The 24133-nt window shown below is 36.0% G+C and overlaps 1 protein-coding gene across 3 annotated transcripts; it reads left to right on the top strand.

The window, feature by feature from the left end:
- The first annotated feature begins 1245 nt into the window (after nucleotides 1-1245).
- Nucleotides 1246-17152, top strand: LRIF1 (ligand dependent nuclear receptor interacting factor 1). Of its 3 annotated transcripts, XM_027571453.2 has the most exons (5): nucleotides 1246-1942; nucleotides 2682-2946; nucleotides 12771-14280; nucleotides 15440-15712; nucleotides 16687-17152. In XM_027571453.2, the coding sequence occupies exons 3-5, from the start codon at nucleotides 12784-12786 to the stop codon at nucleotides 17122-17124; spliced, it is 2208 nt and encodes a 735-aa protein (XP_027427254.1). In that variant the 5' UTR covers nucleotides 1246-1942; nucleotides 2682-2946; nucleotides 12771-12783; the 3' UTR covers nucleotides 17125-17152. The 3 variants fall into 3 exon arrangements, with proteins under 3 accessions (XP_027427254.1, XP_027427249.1, XP_027427261.1); XM_027571448.2 differs by lacking the exon at nucleotides 2682-2946 and having other exon boundaries at nucleotides 1247-1942; XM_027571460.2 differs by lacking the exons at nucleotides 2682-2946; nucleotides 12771-14280 and having other exon boundaries at nucleotides 1275-1942.
- Nucleotides 17153-24133: the final 6981 nt, after the last annotated feature.

Below are 24133 nucleotides of genomic sequence, written 5' to 3'. Positions count from 1 at the left end.
GCAGACATGTCTCAGCTATTAACCTCCTTGAGTAATTGCCTTGGCTAAAGAGATCCTCCTTGCCTAGGGTCATACACCTTTCCTTGGCAAAGCCTGCATTCCTACCGGGAAAAACTTTGAAAGCACATCGCATCTTAGAGGTCTATGTGGAATTGGCTAAGGCCTTTGTTGAGACTGGGCATCACAACTTAACTTCTCCCTTTTCCCAATTTTACTTCCTTTCCCTCCGTTCCCTAAATACTGATCCCTAATAAACTTCCTTTACACCAAAATACATTGAAAAAGTCTGCTTCACAGGGAAATCAATCTGTGACAAATGAGTTTCATTTATAGGACGAGATGATGGACATGAGAACTGAGAATGCGAAAGGTAAGAAATAAATGATAAAAACATGGAAGAAGCCAAGAATGGTCAAATTATTCAAGTAATTTGCTTTCACATATCGCAGGATGACCAAAACCAAGACAGTATAAAAGGCTCACCACCCTGCCCCTTTAGTATGGGAGATATTTGAAAGATAAATGCCAGTTACACATATAGAATTCTGTATCGCTGAGACTAACCTTTCTGTTGATGTATCAGGACATTAAGCTCTTTAATCAGGTACTGGCTCCTTAAAGAGTTGGAGGAATGAGTAACCAGAATTTTAAAAAGACGAACATAAACTTTTGAATTGGCCACCTTATGCCAGCCTTCTAAATTTGAACAGTCAGTATGAGCCAGCTTACATTTTTATTGCCTATACCTGATAAAATGATCTTCTAAACCACTCCTCCCACAACTTCCTTCTAGCTCCAGCTGAACTAAAATGTCTACTCTTTATGCCAGAGACTTAACCCGTTTCTCAAAAGAGATTCAACAACGTGAAATTAAGAGACTTCTGAAAAGAACTTCCCTGGAGATCCAAATGAAGATGCAAAAAAAAAAAAAAAAAAAAATCTAAATGGAGAATGAAACTTTTGGAGAATTAAACGAATTAACCATATGACCATAAATAATTTTGACCGAGGAATGAGATAAGCCTGGGGTGGAGGAAAGGTTAAGACTATAAGCAAAGCTTCAAGAAAGAGGAAAAAAACGAAAACCCCAGAAAGCGGCAAGAAATACAGCGCTGGCTACACGCAGGCGTTCAAAAGGTTCACACACCACCAGTGCACAACGAGTCCAAAAGAGCCCTCCGACATCTTTTAAAGCACTGGCGGGAAAAAAAAACCTTACACTAGCGGCGAACACAGAAACAGAAAATTTACGAATGACCCCGGAAACATTTTATTTTGCGTAGGTATCTTGAGAATATTCTTTTGTGATTCGTTACTTGATCCGGAAGAAAAGATAGCAAACCTCACTTGCGATTGGGTCCTATCATAAGGGCGGTGCTTCAACGAGCCAGTCACCTTGGCAACCGGACGTGACGATCCCGGAAGCGGCTGACTGAGCTTTGCCCGGCTGGCGGCTTCGGTGGGCGGGGTCGGCCGAGCCCGTCCGGCACTGTCTTCTCCACGGACCCGGCACTGCTAGGGGCGGCGCCAGTAAGGCCACGCCTTCCGTGTTGACTCCGGATGGCTCTGGAGCAATGTCGTAGGCTCGCGGGGGCGGAGACTCGGGTCGCTCCTCTCAGAGGCTAGGGCCGGAGCGGCGTCTTCAGGCGCTTTGATTCTTCCGGTTTCTGGTGGCTGCGTCGCCTCTTTCCAAAGGCTGGGGATACGCCCTCTCTAGACCCGACTGTCGCCCTCCTTTCAGCATCGAACCTGTCTGAGTTGCGCCGGGACACCTCCAGCCCAACATTCTCTCGCTCAGGTTCTCGCCCTTTGGAGGACCTCGGCCCCCCATTGCCCACTTTTCTGGATGTGCTGGCCCCTCCCACCCCTCTAAAATGTCCAATAACCTACAGAGGGTCTTCCTGAAACCCGCAGAGGAAAAGTCAGGCAACGCCTCGCAGTGGTAAGTACCGGTTTCGAATCTCCCTCGACACACCTGCCCCTCGCCCGCCTCTTAGCAGGGTGCCGAGTCGGCCGTCGTTTCCGTACGCTCCCCCGCAGTGGGAGCGACTGCAGGGCTCGTCACTTGGGCCATTCAGCCCTCAGAGCGCGCCTCTCTTGGAAACGTAAAGCCTCTTCAGAGCCTGATGCAGGCAGCCTCGGCCCTGGCTCGGAAGGACTCCAGCGTCTCAAGTTTCGTAGGCGACAGAGTAGATCTCCACGGGAGAGGAAAATCAACATGGCCGACGCTCCTGTGTGACTAAAACCTTCTGGAAGATTCTCGCGCACTCGCAGAAAAACACGCAGAGCCCAGCACGGAATAGCAAGTGCAGCCCAGGTGGCGCTGGACCTTCAGTGAAAAAAGCTATCATTTAAGAGAGTTAGTGAAAAGGAAAGGAAAAATTTGTGTAGTTGATGAGTATATGAATTTAGAAACCGAAAAATTGACAGAGTGAGGGAATGGATTTTTTAAAATTTCAAATAATAGTTTTATATGCAAAGAAAGAAAAGTAGAGTAATTCTCATGTGAAATCGATCCTTTGGAACAGCGTGTTTGAAGCAGGTGTAATGAGAATGCCGTCTCTAATTGGATATCTCTGTAGAGGAACTCTGACATAGGGAGATCGTGGTGTTTCTTAAAAAGACTTAGTTGCACATTTACAAAATAGTTTATCACTAAGTCAGTTTTTTTTTCCCTAAAGGTTATGTTAGTCAAGATGAAATAAAATGGGAACAAAACTGTTAGAGAAGATCGAATATTTTAAGTTGTAGACTCCATGGTTAGCGGATGTATAATAAGTGATGAGAAAAAACTTAATGGGTCTCTGCGGAAGGAAAATGTGAAGAAAGCATGAAAATTGAGATGTAAAATTCATGGAAGAAGATTTATGTTTGAAGAACATCAGGCTGCCTAAATTTAATCCTAGCTTTGACATTTACTGTTCGTGAGGCCAAGTCCCCTTTCCAGTAAGTAAGAGTGCCTAGAGATGATTTTAAGGACTAAAAGAATGAATATATGTAAAATACTTAGTATACGAAAAAAGAAAAGCAGTACTTAAATGTTAGCTATTATTATTATGAGAATAAGAGTTTATTTCTGTACAGATTTTAGCCCAGGAAGTAGGTTTCTTTTAATTACAAGTAGATGCAAAACGGAATTGTAATAACGACTGAAAAAGCGCGCACAATATTTTGAGAAGAAATGATCACTAAATGCGGTGAGCCAAAACAATATTGAAGAACTGCGAAGAAAGAACCATTGCGTTTCAAATCGTAAAAAGAGTCAGCTTGTGTGTACGTATAACGTTTGTTGGTTTACTTTTGGTGAAAGCTGGGGGGCGGCGGGGGAGAGGCAGAGATGGTGCTCTGTATAGATAACGAAAAAGTAGAATTACTTTCTAATGGTTGTTCATTTCTTCTCCCTTGTTTTGGTATCTGGATATTCGATGCCATCTGACTTACCCTAACTTAACACTGTTTTAGGATTGCATTGTTTTTCAATATTAGAAATAAGGTAGGATAAGAACTTAACGTTTTTATTGTGTACTTTAATTCTTTTATCCAGTTTCTAAGCCTTTGGCTATCTGTACTTGGCATTTTTAAAAATACTACAAATTGAAATATATTTTGGTTACATTCATAAGTCATTGGAAATTCATTAACTCATTGGTTTATGCATTGTTTTCATCATCTTCAAATGCATTTATTTCTTCTTATCACTGATGTTTGACATCACATATTTGGAACATTTACCAGATGCTTTTCTGAAGCTATTTGACTCTTATTTTGGTTATTGCTTACATATTTGATTCTATTGTTTTGTAAGTAACAATCTGCATGATGTACAAGTATAACTTAAAAATCATTTGATTAATGTCAGCTCTTTAATTTATTGGAAGCTTGGTTTCCTTATTTTTATAATTTTGATGGTACTAAGTCATCTTCATAAACTTAAAATGAGTATATGATTTTATTTTCTATAGGTGCTTGGATTTTTCTTGAGTTACTGCTGCTTTCTTTTTACAAAGTTTTTCATTATTGCTTTACAGAATGTTTATTGTTTAATGTATCTCTATAATTCATCAAGGCATAAATTATAAGAATAAAACTTGTTCTTAGAGTGCAAAGGAAAAATGTGGAAGATATTTGTGATAGTAGGCATTCAGTTTATTTAGATTGGGGCTTTATTTGCAAAGAGCAAAGCCGGAGTTAGAATGGTACAGTAGAAAGAAGGTAAGGTTTGGAGTTACGGCAATCTAGGTTCCTATCCTATTTTACCAGTATTATCTGTATAGTTCAAATATTTGGTTAAAAAACATTCACTGAGTGCCTACATGATACACTGTGCTAAATGGAGACACTGACTAAAGAAGAGGATATGAACCATGCCCATGAAAAACTTTATAGTCTAGGGGGAGGTGATGTAATACACTTTTAAATAGTGTTATGCACAGGTTGCTGTGAAAGCACAGAGAAAGGAAATTGTAGGAAAGCTTTCTGGAGCACCTGAGTTCTGGAATGTGTCAGCTATCCAATTAAAGATGAATGCAGGCTGTGCCCAAAAAGGGAACTGGTAAATAAAGCACCGGTATGACTTATTACCAGGAGTCAGTATTTTTGTTTGATTCTGTACTACAAGCAGGATAGATAGATAGCTCTTAAGGGTTTGGTTTGCTCTGTTAGAGAGATTAGACTTCATCTAGTGAAGGTCATTCAGAGGATTTTAAGAAAAGGTTGTCATGTTCCCGTATACATTTCAGATAACTGATGGCAGTGTGGATTTGGGGGTGAGGGATCAGGCATATAAAGATTGTATAAGTTGTCCTTTCAGAGATTTTGAGGGCCTGAACTAGCTGATGTAGAGTAAGGGTTGGATTCAAAGAAACACAGAAGGGAAAATAGGCAGATTTTGTCCGTGAATTAGCATGAAGAAAAGGGGACCAATTATAATGCCAGTTATCTGATAGATATTGGTAAATTGAAATGAGGAGAACACACCAAAAAAACCAAAAAACAACTGGAGAGGTATTTGAATTTGACACTCAGGCAGGGTCAGAGCTGAAATTAGAGACTTAAGTCATCAGCTTAGAGTTATTATAATAAAAGCCTGTGATGATACGTCTCACAATAATGAGAATTAGGATGTGACTGGCAACTGGCTTCTGTCTGCACTTAATCCTTTGTCCTTAAATGGGGAGCCAAAATGAGTGTCCTCAGCAGTGGGCTTGATTTGGTTAGAAACGTGATGTTTCATTATCAGTTTATTGTGCATTTAGTTTTGTACAGTGTGTTATATTATCTTTACTGTTTGGGGGTGTAAGAGACATTGACACGTATACCTTATAGGCTAACTGAAATCTGTTTCTCATTAATCACTTCATGCAGTTGGATTTTTTGGATCCTGTTATGTTTGGTTTATGCTAAAGTAAATTCAAGAAAGAGGATTGGATTGTTGAAGAGAGCATGTAATTCTGAATAAGTTATTTAATATTACTGAATCTCCAGCTCTAAAATCATAATGGTAATACCTACATTGCTGAGCTGTTTATCAGAATTAGAGTTAATGACAACTATTTACAATAATATATCTATTATGTATATAATATTATGTAGTATATATTATTGTATGTTATTACATTATATTGTGTATGTACATAATGTTAAATCATAGATAGATGGGAAAAAGGTCTAGCAGTTGAAAATATATATTTTGCAATAATATCTGCAAAATGTTCCTTAGCCTGTGAAATTTTTATCATTCCATTTCTTATATGTGAATGTTTTATGTCAATATTAGAATAATTAAAAATGTCAGAAGTTATATAAGTATGTTTAATATACTTTTTATGAAAATTTTCATGCCTTTTTATTCAAGTTCTTATATTGTCAAAAAACTACCGGATTCACTTACTTATTCTTGGACACCAATTGTATATTTTATTAAAATATAACTAGCATATATTGGGAACTTATCATAATTCCAACCAGTTATTTCATTTACTTCTCATAGCAAGCCTTAACTGTCCCCATTTTGCAAATGAAGAAACAGATTCAAAGAAGTTAAGTAAATTTACTCTAATTAACTAACAATTGGAAGAGCCAAGATTAGAAGCCAAGATTAGAACTTTCTAATGTATTCTTTTTGCTTTTTTTTTAAAGTCTTAAACTGTTACTGTGTTTGCAGTGTAGTTCTCAGTTCAAACACCAACTGGTTTAAAGTAACTCGCACATTGATGATTTTTCTAAATTTTTAAGTAACCAAACCAGAGCATGGGATGCAGAATCTGATTCTAATTTTAGTTCTAACATTAGCTAGCAGAATTTGATTTTTAAGAAACAGAATCTTTATAAGATTTTAGTTATGGTTGCTCTCTTAAATGGAAGATCTCTTCTAGAGCTGAAAAAAAAAAGTATATTAGTTGAAGAAGTGTGAATTTCATCCTGATGTATTATTTCTCTCCTTAACATTCCAGTTTAATTTTTAGGACTCATTCCATTTGCTACTAGGAAATCATAGTGCTGTCTTTTTTTTGTTCTGTTTTGTTTTGTTTTAATGATGACTTGGAGGAGGAGTTAATTCAGCTAATATTGTTTACAATGTGCCAGTTGCTCTATTAGGTGTAGAGGATATACATATGAATTGGATAACCTACCCTTAAGGAATTTGTGGTCTCTGGTAGATTGTGTGAATCTCTATTGATATACTGTCATAGAAGAAGCTGTATTTTCCTTCGTTTTTTGGAGGGGAAAGAAAGAGAAGAGAGGAAAAATGACTAGACTTGAAAATAGTTTGTGCACTAAAAATGTTGTGCAATATAAATGTTTTCTGTACAGCAGAAACATAGAGGCCATATAATGAAGTATGTGACTGCAGTATCAGAAGCCTGTGTCCTTTGTTTAAAAAACATACCAATTAAAAATGTACATTCCCATATGCGAATAATTATAAAAGCATTATAAAAGTTCTGCATTATTGAAGTTTCTAATCTGTGAGCCAGTTGTTATTGACAGATTCATTGACAAAACTATGTAAATAAACAAAAGGAGACTAAAGAAAAGGTATTGAGATAGTTCAGTTAAAGTGGATATTTGAAAAAGCTCTCTTTTTTATGTAAGTTTTTTGAGGGCCTACTATACTAGGTATTGGGAGAACAACTGCAAAGTAAATGATACAGTCTCTGTAAGAAAAACAAAATTTTACTTATTTTTGAGAAGACATATAGAAGGCATTATATAACTCCTAGCATTAGTGGCACCAGGGGGAGTACTTGGAGATTTTAAGTTGGAAGAAATTAATGTGAGTTTGAGGGACTTACAGATATTCATGGAGAAGATGGAGTTGATCCTCAATTTATAGCTATGTTTTAAATTGTTGGAGAAGAAAAAAAATAACCTGAAGAATACTTGGAGTAAATAATATACTTGGGATAATCAAGAATAGTAAAGAGACTTCTCTGGGAAGATCAGAGATTTTTAAGTTGAGAAGTTATAGATGGTACTGTTGTAGAGATTGGTCGGGTCTAGATTTTAGGTGATTTTCAAGTAAAGCTGAATTGGCAATGTTGAATCATTGGAACTTTGAGAAAGGAGGTAACAGGATGAAAACAATGCTTCAGTCTGCCAGAGATATCATAATAGTTGCTGAAGTCAGAAAGACTAGTTTAAAAAGTCAAGCAAAATATAGGGGTGAGATAATGAGGTGATGCAGGTCTGATCTAGGTAGTAGAAGTGGCCATGGTGAAAGAGAAGAATGAGTAAGAGCTGTAAAAAGGAAAAAACATTACAGACTCAGTGATTCATTCACTCTGCATTTATTGAATGTTTACCCTTTGTAAGCATCTATACAGGTTGCTTTGGGTGAATCAAAGGTAAATAAGAAGGGTGATAAAGGTAAGTCAGAGATGACTAGGTGATTTTAAAACCTAAGTGACTTGGGAAATAGTAGTGCTGACATGACTGGATTACTGGATGGTAGGATTAGAGTACTAGTTTTCAGTAGAGAGTAACTTTAACTTTAAAGTCATGGTTTAAAAAATGTCATGGTATTAAAAGTGAAAATGTTTGGTAAGACAACACAAATATGGAACTGAGGTCAACGTTAGGGAATAGGAATAAAGGATATAACAGTGGGAGTCATTAATTGCTAAGGAAATAGTTGAAGCAATTGATGCAATAGTTGAAGTAGTTGGTACAGTCTTTAAGGAAGAATGTCTTGAAGGAGAAACAGGGTCAAGAGTTGTGCTTTGGGGAATAGTCATAATTGGATACTTAAAATGCAGAAAATGAATGAGAAGGGAAACATTAAGAAAAACAAGCGAATTGTGCACAGTGGAAATCATGTTAGGTAGAGGTTCACAATGCACAATTAGCTAGCAATATCAGTTTCAGGAGGGAGCACCTAGACAATGAGGATAAAGACAGATTTAACTGTGAGAACATATTTGGTAACCTTTGAGAATGAGATATAGTAGAATAATGGGAAAGAAAATAGACTGCAAAAGAGTGAATTTCTAGACAACTTTTTGGCATATCAGTGACCGGAAGTTGGTAGGTGGTCTTAATTGTGGTTCATGAACATCATCTACCAACTTCCTGTCACTGAATTTGGAACATAAGTCATAATCATCTCTCTAATCCTATGTGACTTTAGCATCTATATGGATAATCTCTTTGTCATCTAGTCTTTCATCAGTACAAAGTTCTTTTTCTCCGGTGATCTTAGTCTCCATTCTGTCACTATCCATCCACTTCTGTAGTTCTTGTTGTCAGATGCAATTGCTGCATTTATGAAATTCTTGATTCAGGCATTCTCTTTTCTAAACACCAATTGTAGTATTTCTAGCTTACTTGTTTAAAAACCCCACTTTGACTATTTTTTAACTTTATCTGGCCCTCCAGTCCAATAATCACTTTATTTTCTGCTTATACTTTTGCCTTTTTTGTTCTCATTTTCTTCTCCTCCTGTTTAGATTTTATATTTCATCATTTTAATAATTTTTACCAATATCCTAAACTCTTTTGTTCCTCTTTGATTTTTTTTTGCACCATTCTTCTGAAGCCACTCCAACCCTGGATAAACTCAGGGATTTACTTTTACTTTGCTTATACCCAGTGAAACAAGGAAAATCTCACAAAAGCACAGATTGGTCTCACTATAAATTCATAATAACTACCTATATCGTTGGGCCATCAGCGTTGTCTGATGACTCTAATATTTTCTGAAGTCAACTTATTCTCTCTCAGACTGTTTCAAATCTTTTTGATTCTCCTCAAATCTCCATTTTTGCTCCTATTCTTAGCAGATGATGTTATGTCCTTTTCACAGGAAAATTAAAGCCATTAGATCAGAATTACCTCAAACTTCTGACATCAAAACTATAAACTTAACTGCAAATGTGGCTAACCTGTTCTTTCAGTGCCAATGGAAGAAGATACTTCTCCGCCTCTCTTTAAGGTTCAATTCCTTTACCTGTCTGCTGGTTCCCATTCCGTATATCTCCTTATCAAATCTTACACTTAATTAGCCCTCTTTATCCTCTTCCTCTTGATAACTCATATGAGCATGAATATATGCTCTGGTTTATCTAACCTTAAGAAAAGACAGATCCCTTCTTGACCCCATTTAGCCTCCATCTACTTGCCAATCTTTATCTTCCCTTTTGCAGTCAAAGTTCATAAGAGTTGTCCATACCTTCTATCTTAATATCCTTTCTTCATGTCAATTCCTCTGCAACTTTTTTTCTCCACCAAACTGTTTTTTTTAAAGCCATCAGTGACCCTCATGCAAGTTTACATTTTAATCTACATCCGACTTGGCCTGTCAGAAACTTTTAAAATAGACTTGCCCATTTTCTTGAAATTCTCTTCCTTTGGCTTCCATTGCATCAAAATCTCTTGGATTTCTTTCTGTTGCTCAAAGAAAATGGGAAGCTGCTGAAATATTTTAAGTAGGGAGGGGTCAGTTTTAATGTAATGAAAGCTTTTAAAGGGAGAGGATGTGGCTGAAGAAGAGACCAGTTATGAAGCTACTATAATAGTCCAAGGCAGAGATACTGTTTCCTTGAATTAAAATGGAGAGAGATGGCTTGGAAAGAATTGAAAAGATAAAATCGGGAAATTTAGGAGTTAATACCAACAGGATTTTGTAATAGCTTAAATGTAGATGATTAGAAAGCAGGAAATTGCTTGTTCTGATTTAGGCATCTAAGATGGATGATATGCTATTTATCATACAGAAAGAAAAAAAAAACTGGAAAAGGCCATGTTGAGTTTTAAGTGCATTTGAGTTTCTGAATGGAAATGTCATGAGTTAAGTTGGATATATATATAAGCCTGAATCTCAAAAGAGCTAAGATGCAAATCTTTTAATTGTTGCTGTATAAATGGTAATTTAATTGAAATTATTCACATAAAAGAAATAATTGGGAAAAGCTTAAGAGTAGGAAGAGAATTCAGTCTAAGCTTTGGTGAATTCCAACATTTGAAGGTTGATTCAGGTAGAATGAGTTGACAAGGAAGACCAAGGAATCATTACGGAAGTAGGAGAATATCCTATCTAGGAAGCCTTGGGAAGAGAATGTTTTAAGAAAAAGAGCAGGCATTTTTGAGCTTGAGTATCCTTTTGAGTATCTCATCCAAATATAGCGTATCATTTATCTCACTTAGTGATAATTGCCTGTTTATATGTCCATATAACCAACAGTTTAAGTTCTTTTGGGGATTGTGGGTTGAACTAGCTTGGAGAAAAGCAAATATTTTCTGTAAAGGGCCAGATAGTAAATATTTCAGGCTGTGTGGGTCATGGGATCATTTCTGGTGTAACTACTCAACTCTGCCATTGTAGCATGAGAGCAGCCATATATAGTACATTAAAGATGAGTGTGACTATGTACTAATAAAACTTTATTTATGGATGCTGATATTTGAATCTCATAATTTTCACAGATAACAAAATACTATCCTTGTGACTTTTAAAAACCATTTAAAATAGGAAAAACATTCTTAGCTTGTGGGCTACACAAAAACAGGGAGGGAGCAGAATTTGGCCAACTGCTGTAATTTACTGATCCTTTTCCCATAATTGAGCCTGGTGCCTGAACCGTAACAGACACTCAAGTAAATTTTTGTTGAATAAATAAAAGTTGAATAAGTTCAGGTCTTTTCTATGTTTTTTGGGGGGTGGGGAGGTAATTAAGGTAGGTTTTCTTTTAAGTCCTGAAAGCAAGAATTCATACGTTTATGTTCCTGCATCTCTTTAGGGATTAACTTTTAATTTGCTAAAAGTAAATTTAACATTTTGAAGCACAATCAGGTGGCCAGAAAATGGTTTTAAGTATTTAAAAGGATATAATTATATTATTTTGGGTTGCAGAAAAGAAAAACTGAGTTCCAGGGCTTCCTAGAATGCATAGAATTTTTGGCTTTGATTTTTATTAATATGTAGGTTTAAAAACACCTGTGGGCAGTAAAATATACCTTTGCATCATTGAGAATTCTAATCATTATTATTATTTGTCTTGAATTTTTGTTTTCATTTGATCTTAATCATATAAGGTCATACTGTTGGTAGGACATGAACTCTGCATTTATGTTGCTAGAATTTAGCATGAGAGACAGTCTATAAGCAAGTGAACAAATAGATTAATATATATTGACAACTTGTGATGTGTACCATGAAGAAAATGAACAGGTGTAATATTATACACTAATTATGAAAGATGGGCAAAGATAGTTAAAATGGTCAGAGAATGTATCTCTTGGTTAGTATTACTTATGCTGAGACTTGAGTTGTATGGATGGGAGAGGAGAAGAGTATCTAGGTAGAGAGAGCATGTGTGATTACTCTGAGTTCCATGAGAACTTGGTATTTTCCAGGAACTGAAAGGTGGTTTTAGGCATAAATAACTTGAGGTATCTGCATTGAAGAAATCTACAAATAATTGCTTACATAACAGAGATTGGTATATTTTGGATTTTTAAAAATCAGACAGTCTGTACTAAGATATAGCTCATAAGTATCAGGATCAAAATTGTCTAGGTTAAAAAAAAATGTCCCGTGTGTTCCACATTCATTGGAAACCATTTAGCTGAAGTGACGTTGCTGTTATGTATATGGAGTGACAGGCAGTTGGAACTAATGTGAATAATTCCCATACCAAGGGCTCTTTAGCACCAAACTTCAGATGTACTGAAACAATAAGTCAAGGAAGGAAATGGTTCCTACATGAGTAACTCCATTTAGTCTCTGAAAATGTGGCACACTAAGGTATCACCATAAGAGATGCCTTAAACAAAAGAAGGATGGCTGACAGTAGGACTTGCGAGTCATTGTCAGTGGGAAGAGCACAGCAGATTGGAAAGAGGGTAGAAAAGAGTGAGGGAAATAGAATAAGCATAAATGGAGGTGAAATGAGAATCCTGGGCAAATCAGAGTGAAGAAGGAGGACAGCAGGAAAGAATTCAAGTAAAAAAAAGAAGGGAGGATGCTAATAGTTTAAGAGGAAAATATTCTAATAGGCATAACTTTATACAGGGTAAAACCTTAGAAAAGTCTAATTTACCCGTTGCCTAATCATATGAGAAATTCTAAAAGCTGATCATACCTTTGATTATCTCTTCAAGTCTTTGTTTTGCAATATTTCACTTTGAAAACTCGAAGTGACAAATTATATACTTTTACCATATTTTATAAATTTTTATCTTTTTAAAATAATATTTGCAAATATTTGTTTTTAAATAAAATGTATATACCGTCTAGTATGTTGTATTGATTTACTCAATGTTCTTTTAAGTGTTTCAGGCTGCATGTACCAAGTAGTTCAGACGATTGGCTCGGATGGAAAAAATCTTCTGCAATTACTTCCAATTCCTAATTCTTCTGGAAATCTTATACCGCTAGTTCAATCTTCAGTCATGTCTGATGCTTTGAAAGGGAATACAGGAAGCCCAGTTCAAGTTACTTTTCAGACTCAGATTTCCAGCTCTTCCACAAGTGCATCAGTTCAATTGCCCATTTTTCAGCCAGCCAGTTCTTCAAACTATTTTCTTACAAGAACAGTAGATACAGCAGAAAAAGTTAGAGTTACTTCTGTGGGAACTGAACATTTTACCTCATCAGTTTCTAAAGTTCAGAGTCATGGTGTGAAAATTGATGGACTCACCATGCAAACATTTGCTGTTTCTCCCTCCTCAACACAAAATGATTCACCTTATATTTTAGTAAATACTCAGAGTCTTCCAATGACTGTGAAGTCTCCAGTTTTGCCTTCTGGGCATCACTTACAGATTCCTGCCCATGCTGAAGTGAAATCTGTACCAGCGTCTTCATTGCCTCCTTCAGTTCAGCAAAAGATACTTGCAACTGCAACCACAAGTACCTCAGGAACAGTTGAGGCTTCCCAAATACCAACCGTTATTTACGTATCTCCTGTAAATACAGTGAAAAATGTAGTTACCAAGAACTTTCAAAACATTTACCCAAAACCTGTTACAGAAATAGCAAAGCCAGTGATACTAAATACCACACAAATTCCAATGAATGTTGCTAAAGAGACACAATTAAAAGGTGGTCAGCATTCTCAAGCTGCTCCTGTGAAATGGATTTTTCAAGAAAATCTACAGCCTTGCACTCCATCTCTTGTTCCTGTTAAGTCTTCAAATAATGTGGCTTCAAAGATTTTAAAAACTTTTGTAGATAGGAAAAGTTTGGGAGATAATACTATAAATATGCCATCATTGAGTACTGTCAGTCCTAGTGGGACACAATCCAAAAGTATGCCTATTAAAGATAATGCCTTGGTTATGTTTAATGGGAAAGTCTATCTATTGGCTAAAAAGGGGACAGATGTTTTGCCATCACAAATTGACCAACAGAATTCTGTTTCTCCTGATATTCCACCAAGAAAAGATACATCACAAATAGTGAGTTCAAGTCCAGTCACAGAAATATCCAGAGAGGTTGTAAATATTGTTTTGGCTAAAAGTAAATCTTACCAGATGGAGACAAAATCACTTTCAAATACTCAGCCTGCTTCCATGATCAATCTAAGGGCAGAGAAGAATAAAAAAGTGGAGAAACCATCTCTTTCTACCCCAAACCCACATAATATGAATCAATCCATTAACTACTTAAAACAGAGTAAGACTCCATTCACAAAGCCAGACTTTCCAGATGGACTTAGTGCAGTACAAAATGCCCCCAGAAAAGGAAATATCATCCAGAGCATAGAGAAAATAAGTTCCTCTGTTGATGCAACAACTTTTACTTCACAACAGTGTGTTTTCAGAGACCAAGAACCAAAGGTAATTTTCCCATGTCAGGGTGTTCTTTTTATCTATCTATATAGAAAATTTTTCTTTCTTAATTCTCAAAGTTAGTTACCTATGATACCTTTTCCCCGCTCCTTTCCCATCCTCCACTCCATCACACAAATACCATACACACATGAATGCTTAATTAAGTCAAAGCTTTCATCTGAAGGAAATGTTTGAGGAGGATAATAGAGTGTTTTCTTAAATCATTTGGCATGCCAAATCTTTAAAACAAAATCAAACAAAAAACTCAGCAACAAGGTTTAGAAGAGTTGGTGAAAGATGATGTGAATTCACAGTTTGGTAAAATTCTGTGTGTGTATATATATATACATGTATACACAGATATATACATATGTACATACATATATTTACTAGATTAATGTTAGTATATGGAAAGATCAATATGCATCTAGGAGAGCTGGGTTTTTTGTTTGTTTTGTGATGGTAGGGAAATACTGGCAATTTTTTTTAGGTAGATGGTAGAAGGGGTAGAATGGGGCTGATCAGTACCTTTCAGTCGTTTGTGGAAATAGGATTTATCAACATCTTTTTTTTTTTAGTAGACAAGTTGCCCTTTTTTTTTAAAACCCTTTCTGACTCTTCAATTCTTCAGCATATCCACATAGTTACCTTTCTGTTCTACTTAAGATATGTGTGTCTGTGCTAAGTATTTGTGCCCACTCTTTCCTTATGTAGAGATCTACTTAATAATGTCAGTGTTTCTCCCCTTCAGTACAGAATTCATTGAATTCTAGATATGTAAGGTGGTAAATCCTGAAGTATAAGATTGATTAAAGGCATAAGACTTTTCCAGAAGACTACAATTTCCAACTAATGTTTTAGATTATTTTTAACTTGTCATTAGTCTGTATTCTTATTTCAGTTTGAGAATCAACTATCTGTTAACCTTTCCAGTGCAAGAAAGCCAAATAAATGAGAAATTTTAAAGGAACAGTTTTAAGTTTGTACTCAGTTAAATTCATTTTTTCAAGTGTGGGTGGTAAGGCAAGGGTAATGCAAACCAACCATTTAGGACTTTAGAGCATGATGTTTTAAGTAAGATGAAATGAACACTTAGTTGCTAGTCTGATAAAATAGCTTAAGTAATTAGCAGTATTGTTTGTGTGTTTTGTTTTCCTAATTCCAGATCCAGAATGAGATGGCATCAACATTAGAAAAAGTTACTCAAGAAAGAAATGATAAGAACCATTCCAAAGGAGGAAGCAATAAGGCATCATATGTGAAGAGTGATGCAGAATTTAAAAAGATATTTGGTCTCACTAAAGATTTGAGAGTGTGTCTTACTCGGATTCCTGATCATTTGGGCTCTGGAGAAGGTTTTGATTCCTTTAGGAGTTTGGTGAAGAGTAATACTTACAAAGAGACTGAGTTGATAGTGAAGGAAGAAAAGAAAAAACAGGTAATAGATTTTTGGTGTCCTTTGTAGTTACTCCAAAGGTTCATGAATGCATTTTCTTGATTTGTTTTTTTAGTCTGTACGTTAATATGAATGATAGTTGTTATCAAATTTGCATATTTGTATATATTATACCAAATCAGTGTTAAAGAGAACCATATATACAAAGGTAAAAATACATCCCCAGTTAAAGTTGTTGTATTGTTTCTATTCACCTGTTTATTTTTTTCATCAAAAAATTATAAGACAATGCCCATAACTTTTTAAACTACTTATCCTACTTTGAAGACCCTATCTAAAATAATCCAGCATGATCTGATGAGCACTGGGTGTTAAACACAACTAATGAATAATTGAACACTACACCAAAAACTAATGATGTACTATATGTTGGCTAATTGAACTTAAAAAAATTAATAAAATTAAATTATCCAGGTGTAGGGAAAATATAAGCATGTAGATGTTCATTGCAGTATTACCTTAATACATTTTAAGAACTCTACTTGGTCGATCATGATGAAAAATCCCTACAACTTTGCCTATTGGTATTCTACTTAAAAATATATCATTATACTGCTTAATATCCTGAACTTTAGATCAGACACCAGTGAACCTTTCCCAATGAAAATCTTCCATATGTGCTTACTGTGGGAAAGGAAGCACAAAATTAAGTCAATTATTTTTCTCAAGTTCTTTACAAATGGCTGTTATGTTTTGGTGATAGATCAATATATCTAATACTTAAGCAAGAAAATGTGAATTAAGCAATTTCTTCTCTGTGAATATCATTAGGACATTGCTATTCATTTTTGTACTGTACAGTGCTAAACAATTTTTTGCTGTAGTTCTCAGTATATTTTGTTGAGTTGAATTTAGTAAGTATCTGTTACCTGCAGGATCCTGTTAAATTTGAGAGCACACTGTCTATGTGGCAATAATTTATTTTTCTTTTGGAATCTTACTCAACATAACAACAGGGTTTTGATAAGAAAAGAAAAGCAAAAACCGTTAAGAAGATGGATCACACAAAGAAGAGAAAAACTGAGAGTGTTTATAACACAGCTATAAATGGAGGAACTAATGTCAACAATTCCCAACTCGTCAACAGTATTTTACCAACTTCAGATGTACCATGCCATAACATTCTCACAAGCCGCAACAAAACCAGAGAAGAAAAGAGAACTGAGGTTGAACACTATACCCCTGAGAACCAGGAAAAAGGCACATTGAGTTCAAATGCAGCTTTTGAACAAAGTCATTCTTTTAATAAAAATTATACTGAAGATATTTTCCCCATGACGCCACCAGAGTTAGAAGAAACCATTCGAGATGAAAAAATAAGAAGACTTAAGCAGGTGCTGAGAGAGAAAGAAGCAGCTCTTGAAGAAATGCGTAAGAAGATGCACCAAAAATAATAAAATGTTGCTATACTTAAAGACTGCAGTGAAATAGCTGTTTTTTTATATACTTTTGCATTAAGTTAATTATAGATGCATTCTGAAAGTGTCTGAATAAGAAAATTGTTTTTCCATCAGTTAATGATTAAATTTTGTTTAAGGACTGCAAAAAAGGTTGATTTCACACGTGACTTGTGAATAATCTACATGGGGTATCTAAATCTTTGTCTAGATACCTTTTTTTGGAAGGAAAAATTTTCTATTTTTCTATTATTTTAATTAGAATTCCCAAAGTTTGAGTATTTGTGCAAGGGTTTTTTTTTTTTTTTTTATTGTTTGCATCTTTAGCTGAACTGCTCAGGTGTTATTCCAACAGTAGATAATTATTGTATACTACTGAAATTATACAATGCAAGGGAGGAAGTCAGCTCTAAATTTAGCCTTGCCGATGGGCTTATAAATGTACTCAGTCTGTATCCATGATACCATTGTTGTAAATTTTTGTTATTTCATGAAAAAAATGTATTCTAGCAGTATTATTTAAAAATTCAAACATTTCTCAGAGTGAGGGACACTTGTGGCTTTTACAAAGTAGTTTTATATAATCCCAAATGGGTTTTAGAATCCAGGCTATATAATGTATTGGTTGCTTAAAGTGGTATGTTATTATTCCTAGGTAAATACTTTCTCTTCTTGATCCTCCTCCTCCTCCTCTTTTTCTTCTCGTACTCCTCCTTTTTTGAAATATGTACATATGTAACTGTGTGAAAAGTAAATCTGAACAATGGCCACATTTAATACTTTTTAAAATTGTAAAATATACCTTTTCTTAGTGGAGGCAAACATTTTTCTGTCTAATTATGTTTGATTCAGAAAGTTTGGGAGTTGTGTGGGGATAGGGATTAATGGGAAGAAGGAAAAGTTTACCAAAAAAAAAAAAGAAAAAAAGAAAGAAAAAGACAAATCTCCAGAAGTAAGGTCACATAAAACCTATACACATTGAGAAGGGAGTATAGAGCAAATGCAGACTGATCAACTAAATTCTCGTGCCTTTTATTTTTTTCTAGTAATAACAGTTTTATTGAGGTAATTCACTTACCATGAATTTACCCTTTAAAAGTGTACAATTCAGTGGTTTTTATTCATAGAATTGTGCAACCATTAACATGACCTAATTTTAGTACATTTTCATCACTTCCCAAAGAACCTCATACCCATTAGCTGTCGCTCCCCAGACCCTCCACCCCCCAGCCCTAGGCAACCATTAATATAGTTTATGTCTCTAGGGACTTGTGGAAATTCATAAGCAGGGCGCCTGGGTGGCTCAGTCGTTAAGTCGTTAAGCGTCTGCCTTTGGCTCAGGTCATGATCCCAGGGTCCTGGGATCGAGCCCTGCATTGGGCTCCCTCCTCTCCCACTCCCCCTGCTTGTGTCCCCTCTCTCGCTATGTCTCTCTCTGTCAAATGAATAAAATCTTTTAAAAAAAATTCATAAGCATAGTAGGAATTATTCAGTATGTTTTCTTATGTGATTGGCTTCTTTCGCTTAGTTTAATGTTTTCAAGGCTTATTGGTGCTGTAGCATGTAATAGTACTTCTTTTTTTAAATTGCTGAATAATATTCCATTGTATGAATATACCATACTTTGTTTTCCATTCATCTGTTATGGACATTTGGGTTGTTTACACTTCTAGGATATAATGTTGCTATGAATGTTTGGGTATAAATTTTTATGTGGACCTGTGAGTGTATACTTAGAAGTGTAATTGTTGGGTCATATCCTAACTCTGTTTAACGTTTTGTGGAACTGCCAAACTATACATAGGTGTTTCTTACCCTCCTCCAGCAAAATGGATCTTGTCAAGGACACCAGTGACTTCCTTGTTTCTAGATCTAGCAGTTGTTTTAATTTATCTATCAAGGGAAATACAATTTCATGAATCTTTGCCTCCTTTGAAAATTTTTAAAACATTTTATTAAAGAAGCAGTACTTGTGCATTGTAGAAAATTTAAAAATACAACAAGCTAAAGTATTAAAAATTGAAGCTTCATATTCTCACCACACTATAAAATACTGATGTTGGGGCTTGGAGATACGTAATTACCTCTTTCATTAGGTTTATTTGCAGGTATCTTACGGTTTTCAGTGCAGTTATAAATGGGGTTGATTCCTTAATTTCTCTTTCTATTCCTTCATTATTGGTGTATATAAGTGTAGCACATTTCTGTATGTTGTTTTTGTATTCTGTGACTTTACTGAATTTGTATATCAGTTCTAGCAGTTTTCTGGTGGAGTCTTTGGGGTTTTCTATATAGAGTATTAAGTTATCTGCAAATAGTGAAGGTTTGACTTCTTCCTTGACAATTTGGATGCCTTTTATTTCATTTTGTTGTCTGATTGCTGTGGCTAGGACTTCCAGTACTATGTTAAATAACTGTGGTGAGAGTGGACATCCCTGTCTTGTTCCTGACCAAAGAGGAGAAGCTCAGGTTTTCCCCATTGAGGAGGATATTAGCTGTGGGGTTTTTGTAAATGGCCTTTATTATGTTGAGGTATATTCTCTCTAAACCTACTTTATTGAGGGCTTTTATCCTTTCTTTTATTAATGTGGTGTATCACATTGATTGATTTGTGAATATTGAACCACCCTTGCAAACCAGGAATAAATCCCACTTTATCACAGAGAATGATTCTTTGAATGTACTGTTGGATTCTGTTTGCTAGTATTTTATTGAGAATTTTTACATCCATGTTCATCAAGGATATTGGCCTATACTTTTTTTTTGTCATTTATTTATCTGGTTTTGGTTTCAGGGTAATGCTGACCTCATAAAATGAATTTGGACTTTTTCCTTTTTTATTTTTTGGAATAGTTTGAGAAGAATAGGTTATTAACTCTTTAAATGTTTGGTAGGGATCTCCTTTGAAGCCATCTGGCCTTGGACTTGTATTTGTTGGGAGATTTTTGATTATTGATTCAATTTCTTTCTGGTTATAGGTCTGTTCAAGTTTTCTGTTTCTTCCCATTTCAGTTTTGGTAGTTTATATGTTTCTAGGAATTTATCCATTTCTTCCAGGTTGTCCAGTTTATTGGCATACAGTTTTTCATAATCTCTTAAAATTTTTTTGTATTTCTGTCATGTTGGTTGTTATGTCTCTTCTCTCACTTGTGGTTTTATTTATTTGGGTCCTTTCTTCTTTTTGATAAGTCTAGCTAGAGGTTTATCAACTTTTTTTTTAAAGAACCATTTCCTGGTTTCACTGATGTGTGCTATTTTTGTTTTTGTTTTTGTGGGGGTTTTTTTGTTTGTTTTTTCTATATCATTTATTTCTGCTCTATTATTTCCTTCTGGCTTTAGGCTTCATTTGTTGTTCTTTTTCTAGCTCCTTTAGGTTGGAGATACATAATTTAAGGCTGTTAGTAAATAGATAATTTGAAATCATAGGTCTGAGTAACATCACTTAACACATCAAATAATATCACTTAAGATGGTATAAACAGAGGGTAATATTGTGGGCTCATGTCTGAGTACATTTAAAGGTTGAGAAAAGGACAATCATGAATTTTGAGGATTGGAAAAAGTGAATATTAAGTGAATTGTATTTATAAATCCTTGAATAGTGTCTGACACACAGTGTTCATTAAATAAAATAAATTCAACTAAAATCACCCTGATACATTGCATTCACCTTCCATTTCATTTCATTTTCTTACCTGTTTATTTTAGTCTACATTCTCCTTTGATTTTTCTGCTTTATATTAAGGTTTTGTTGATCATGAAATAATTAAGCACCTACATTTTTTCTGATATTATATACCATTATGCTGAAATGTGGCTTGAATCCTTTACAGCAAAATCCCCAGTTTGTCTATGCTGATGGTCTCAAGCTCTTACTTTCTCATTCAGAAATTCACTCAAATTAGTGTTTTCTCTTTACCACTCCACTGAAACTGTTTGTTTCCAATGTTAAAATTTGCTAAATCCAATGTCAGTTCCTAGTCTCTATCTTACTTGACCTGTTATCATGTTTGCTATCATATTTGCTAAATCTAATGTCAGTTCTTAGTCTCTATCTTACTTGACCTGTCAGTAGCATTTGACAATTCTTAAAAGTCTGTCAGTGAAATGTGTATTTCACTCTGCATCCAAAGCACCATATTCTTGTTTTACTACTTCCTTATTTAAGGCTGCTCCTGTCTCTTTGGCTGATTCCTCACCTTCTCCATGATTTCTTATATGGCTCAGGGCTTGTATGTCTTTATTGTACATCTATACTCATGTTGACCTGGTCTAGTTCCTTTTTTTTCTCTAAATTTTTTATTGTTATGTTAAACACCATTACATCATTAGTTTTTGTTGTAGTGTTCCATGATTCATTGTTTGTGCATAACACCCAGTGCTCCATGCAGAATGTGCCCTCTTTAATACCCATCACCAGGCTAACCCATCCCCCCCCACCCTCCCCTCTAGAACCCTCAGTTTGTTTTTCAGAGTCCATCGTCTCTCATGGTTCGTCTCCCCTTCCGATTTACTCCCCTTCATTATTCCTCTCCTGCTATCTTTTTTTTCTTCCTTAACATATATTGCATTATTTGTTTCAGAGGTACAGATCTGTGATTCAACAGTCTTACACAATTCACAGCGCTCACCATAGCACACACCCTCCCCAATGTCTGTCACCCCGCCACCCCATCCCTCCCACCCCACTACCACTCCAGCAACCCTCAGTTTGTTTCCTGAGATTAAGAATTCCTCATATCAGTGAGGTCATATGATACATGTCTTTCTCTGATTGACTTATTTCACTCAGCATAATACCCTCCAGTTCCATCCAGGTCGTTGCAAATGGCAAGATCTCATTCCTTTTGATGGCTGCATAATATTCCATTGTGTCTATATATACCACATTTTCTTTATCCATTCATCTGTCGATGGACATCTTGGCTATTTCCAGTTTGGCTGTTGTGGACATTGCTGCTATAAACATTGGGGGTGCACGTACCCCTTTGGATCCCTACATTTGTATCTTGGGGGTAAATACCCAGTTGTGCAATTGCTGGATTGTATGGTTGCTCTATTTTCAACTGTTTGAGGAACCTCCATACTGTTTTCCAGAGGGGTTGCACCAGCTTGCATTCCCACCAACAGTGTAGGAGGGTTCCCCTTTCTCCACATCCCCACCAACATCTGTTGTTTCCTGACTTGTTAATTTTAGCCATTCTGACTGGTGTGAGGTGGGATCTCATGGAGGTTTTGATTTCGATTTCCCTGATGCCGAGCAATGTTGAGCACTTTTTCATGTGTCTGTTGGCCATTTGGATGTCTTCTTTGGAAAAATGTCTGTTCATGTCTTCTGCCCATTTCTTGATTGGATTATTTGTTCTTTGGGTGTTGACTTGGATAAGTTCTTTATAGATTTTGGATACTAGCCCTTTATCTGATATGTCATTTGCAAATATTTTTTCCCATTCTGTCGGTTGTCTTTTGGTTTTGTGGACTGTTTCTTTTGCTGTGCAAAAGCTTTTTATCTTGAAATCCCAACAGTTCGTTTTTGCCCTTGCTTCCCTTGCCTTTGGCGATGTTTCTAGGAAGAAGTTGCTGTGGCTGAGGTCAAAGAGGTTGCTACCTGTGTTCTCCTTTAGGATTTTGATGGACTCCTGTCACACATTTAGGTCTTTCACCCATTTGGAGTCTCTTTTTGTCTGTGGTGTAAGGAAATGGTCCAGTTTCATTCTTCTACATGTGGCTGTCCAATTTTCCCAACACCGTTTGTTGAAGAGACTGTCTTTTTTCCATTGGACATTCTTCCATGCTTTGTCAAAGATTAGTTGACCATAGAGTTGAGGGTCCATTTCTGGGCTCTCCATTCTATTCCATTGATCTATGTGTCTGTTTTTGTGCTGGTACCACACTGTCTTGATGATGACAGCTTGGTAATACAGCTGGAAATCCGGAATTGTGATGCCGCCAGCTTTGCTTTTCTTTTTCAACATTCCTCTAGCTATTCGAGGTCTCTTCTGGTTCCATACAAATTTTAGGATTATTTGTTCCATTTCCTCGAAAAAAGTGGATGGTATTTTGATGGGGATTGCATTGAATGTGTCGATTGCTCTAGGTAGCATTGACATCTTCACAATGTTGGTTCTTCCAATCCATGAGCATGGAACGTTTTTCCATTTCTTTCTGTCTTCCTCAATTTCTTTCATGAGTATTTTATAGTTTTCTGAGTGCAGATCCTTTGCCTTTTTGGTTAGATTTATTCCTAGGTATCTAATGCTTCTGGGTGCAATTGTAAATGGGATAGACTCCTTAATTTCTCTCTCTTCTGTCTTGTTGTTGGTGTATAGGAATGCCACTGCTTTCTGTGCATAGATTTTATATCCTGCCACTTTACTGAATTCCTGTATGAGTTCTAGCAGCTTTGGGGTGGAGTCTTTTGGGTTTTCCACATACAGTATCATATCATCTGCAAAGAGTGAGAGTTTGACTTCCTCTTTGCCAATTTGGATGCCTTTGATTTCTTTTCGGTGTCTGATTGCTGTGGCTAGGACTTCTAATACTATGTTGAATAGCAGTGGTGATAGTCGACATCCCTGCTGCGTTCCTGACCTTAGGGGGAAAGCTCTCAGCTTTTCCCCATTGAGAATGATATTGGCTGTAGGTTTTTCCTAGATGGCTGTTATGTATTGAGGTATGCACCCTCTATCCCTATACTCTGAAGAGTTTTGATCAAGAAAGGATGCTGTATTTTGTCAAATGCTTTTTCTGCATCTATTGAGAGGATCATATGGTTCTTGTTCTTTCTTTTGTTAATATATGGTATCACGTTGATTTGCAGATGTTGAACCAGCCTTGCAGCCCAGGGATAAATCCCACTTGGTCATGGTGAATAATCCTTTTGATGTACTGTTGGATCCTATTGGCTAGTATTTTGGTGAGAATTTTTGCATCCATGTTCGTCAAGGATATTGGTCAGTAATTCTCCTTTTTGATGGGGTCTTTGGTTTTGGGATCAAGGTAATGC

The sequence above is a fragment of the Zalophus californianus genome, chromosome 4 (assembly GCF_009762305.2).
Source record: "Zalophus californianus isolate mZalCal1 chromosome 4, mZalCal1.pri.v2, whole genome shotgun sequence".
In the NCBI taxonomy this organism is placed as follows: domain Eukaryota; kingdom Metazoa; phylum Chordata; class Mammalia; order Carnivora; family Otariidae; genus Zalophus; species Zalophus californianus.
Note: the sequence above shows the minus strand (reverse complement) of the source record. Positions and strands in the feature narration are given on the sequence as shown.

What these genes read in the sequence shown, in the direction of transcription:
- LRIF1 (XM_027571448.2), top strand. Translation starts at nt 1,875, where the DNA reads ATGTCCAATAACCTACAGAGGGTCTTCCTGAAACCCGCAGAGGAAAAG. An exon ending in TCAGGCAACGCCTCGCAGTG is followed by an intron (nt 1,943 to 12,770) that starts GTAAGTACCGGT and finishes TGTTCTTTTAAG; the next exon opens with TGTTTCAGGCTGCATGTACC. An exon ending in TCAGAGACCAAGAACCAAAG is followed by an intron (nt 14,281 to 15,439) that starts GTAATTTTCCCA and finishes TCCTAATTCCAG; the next exon opens with ATCCAGAATGAGATGGCATC.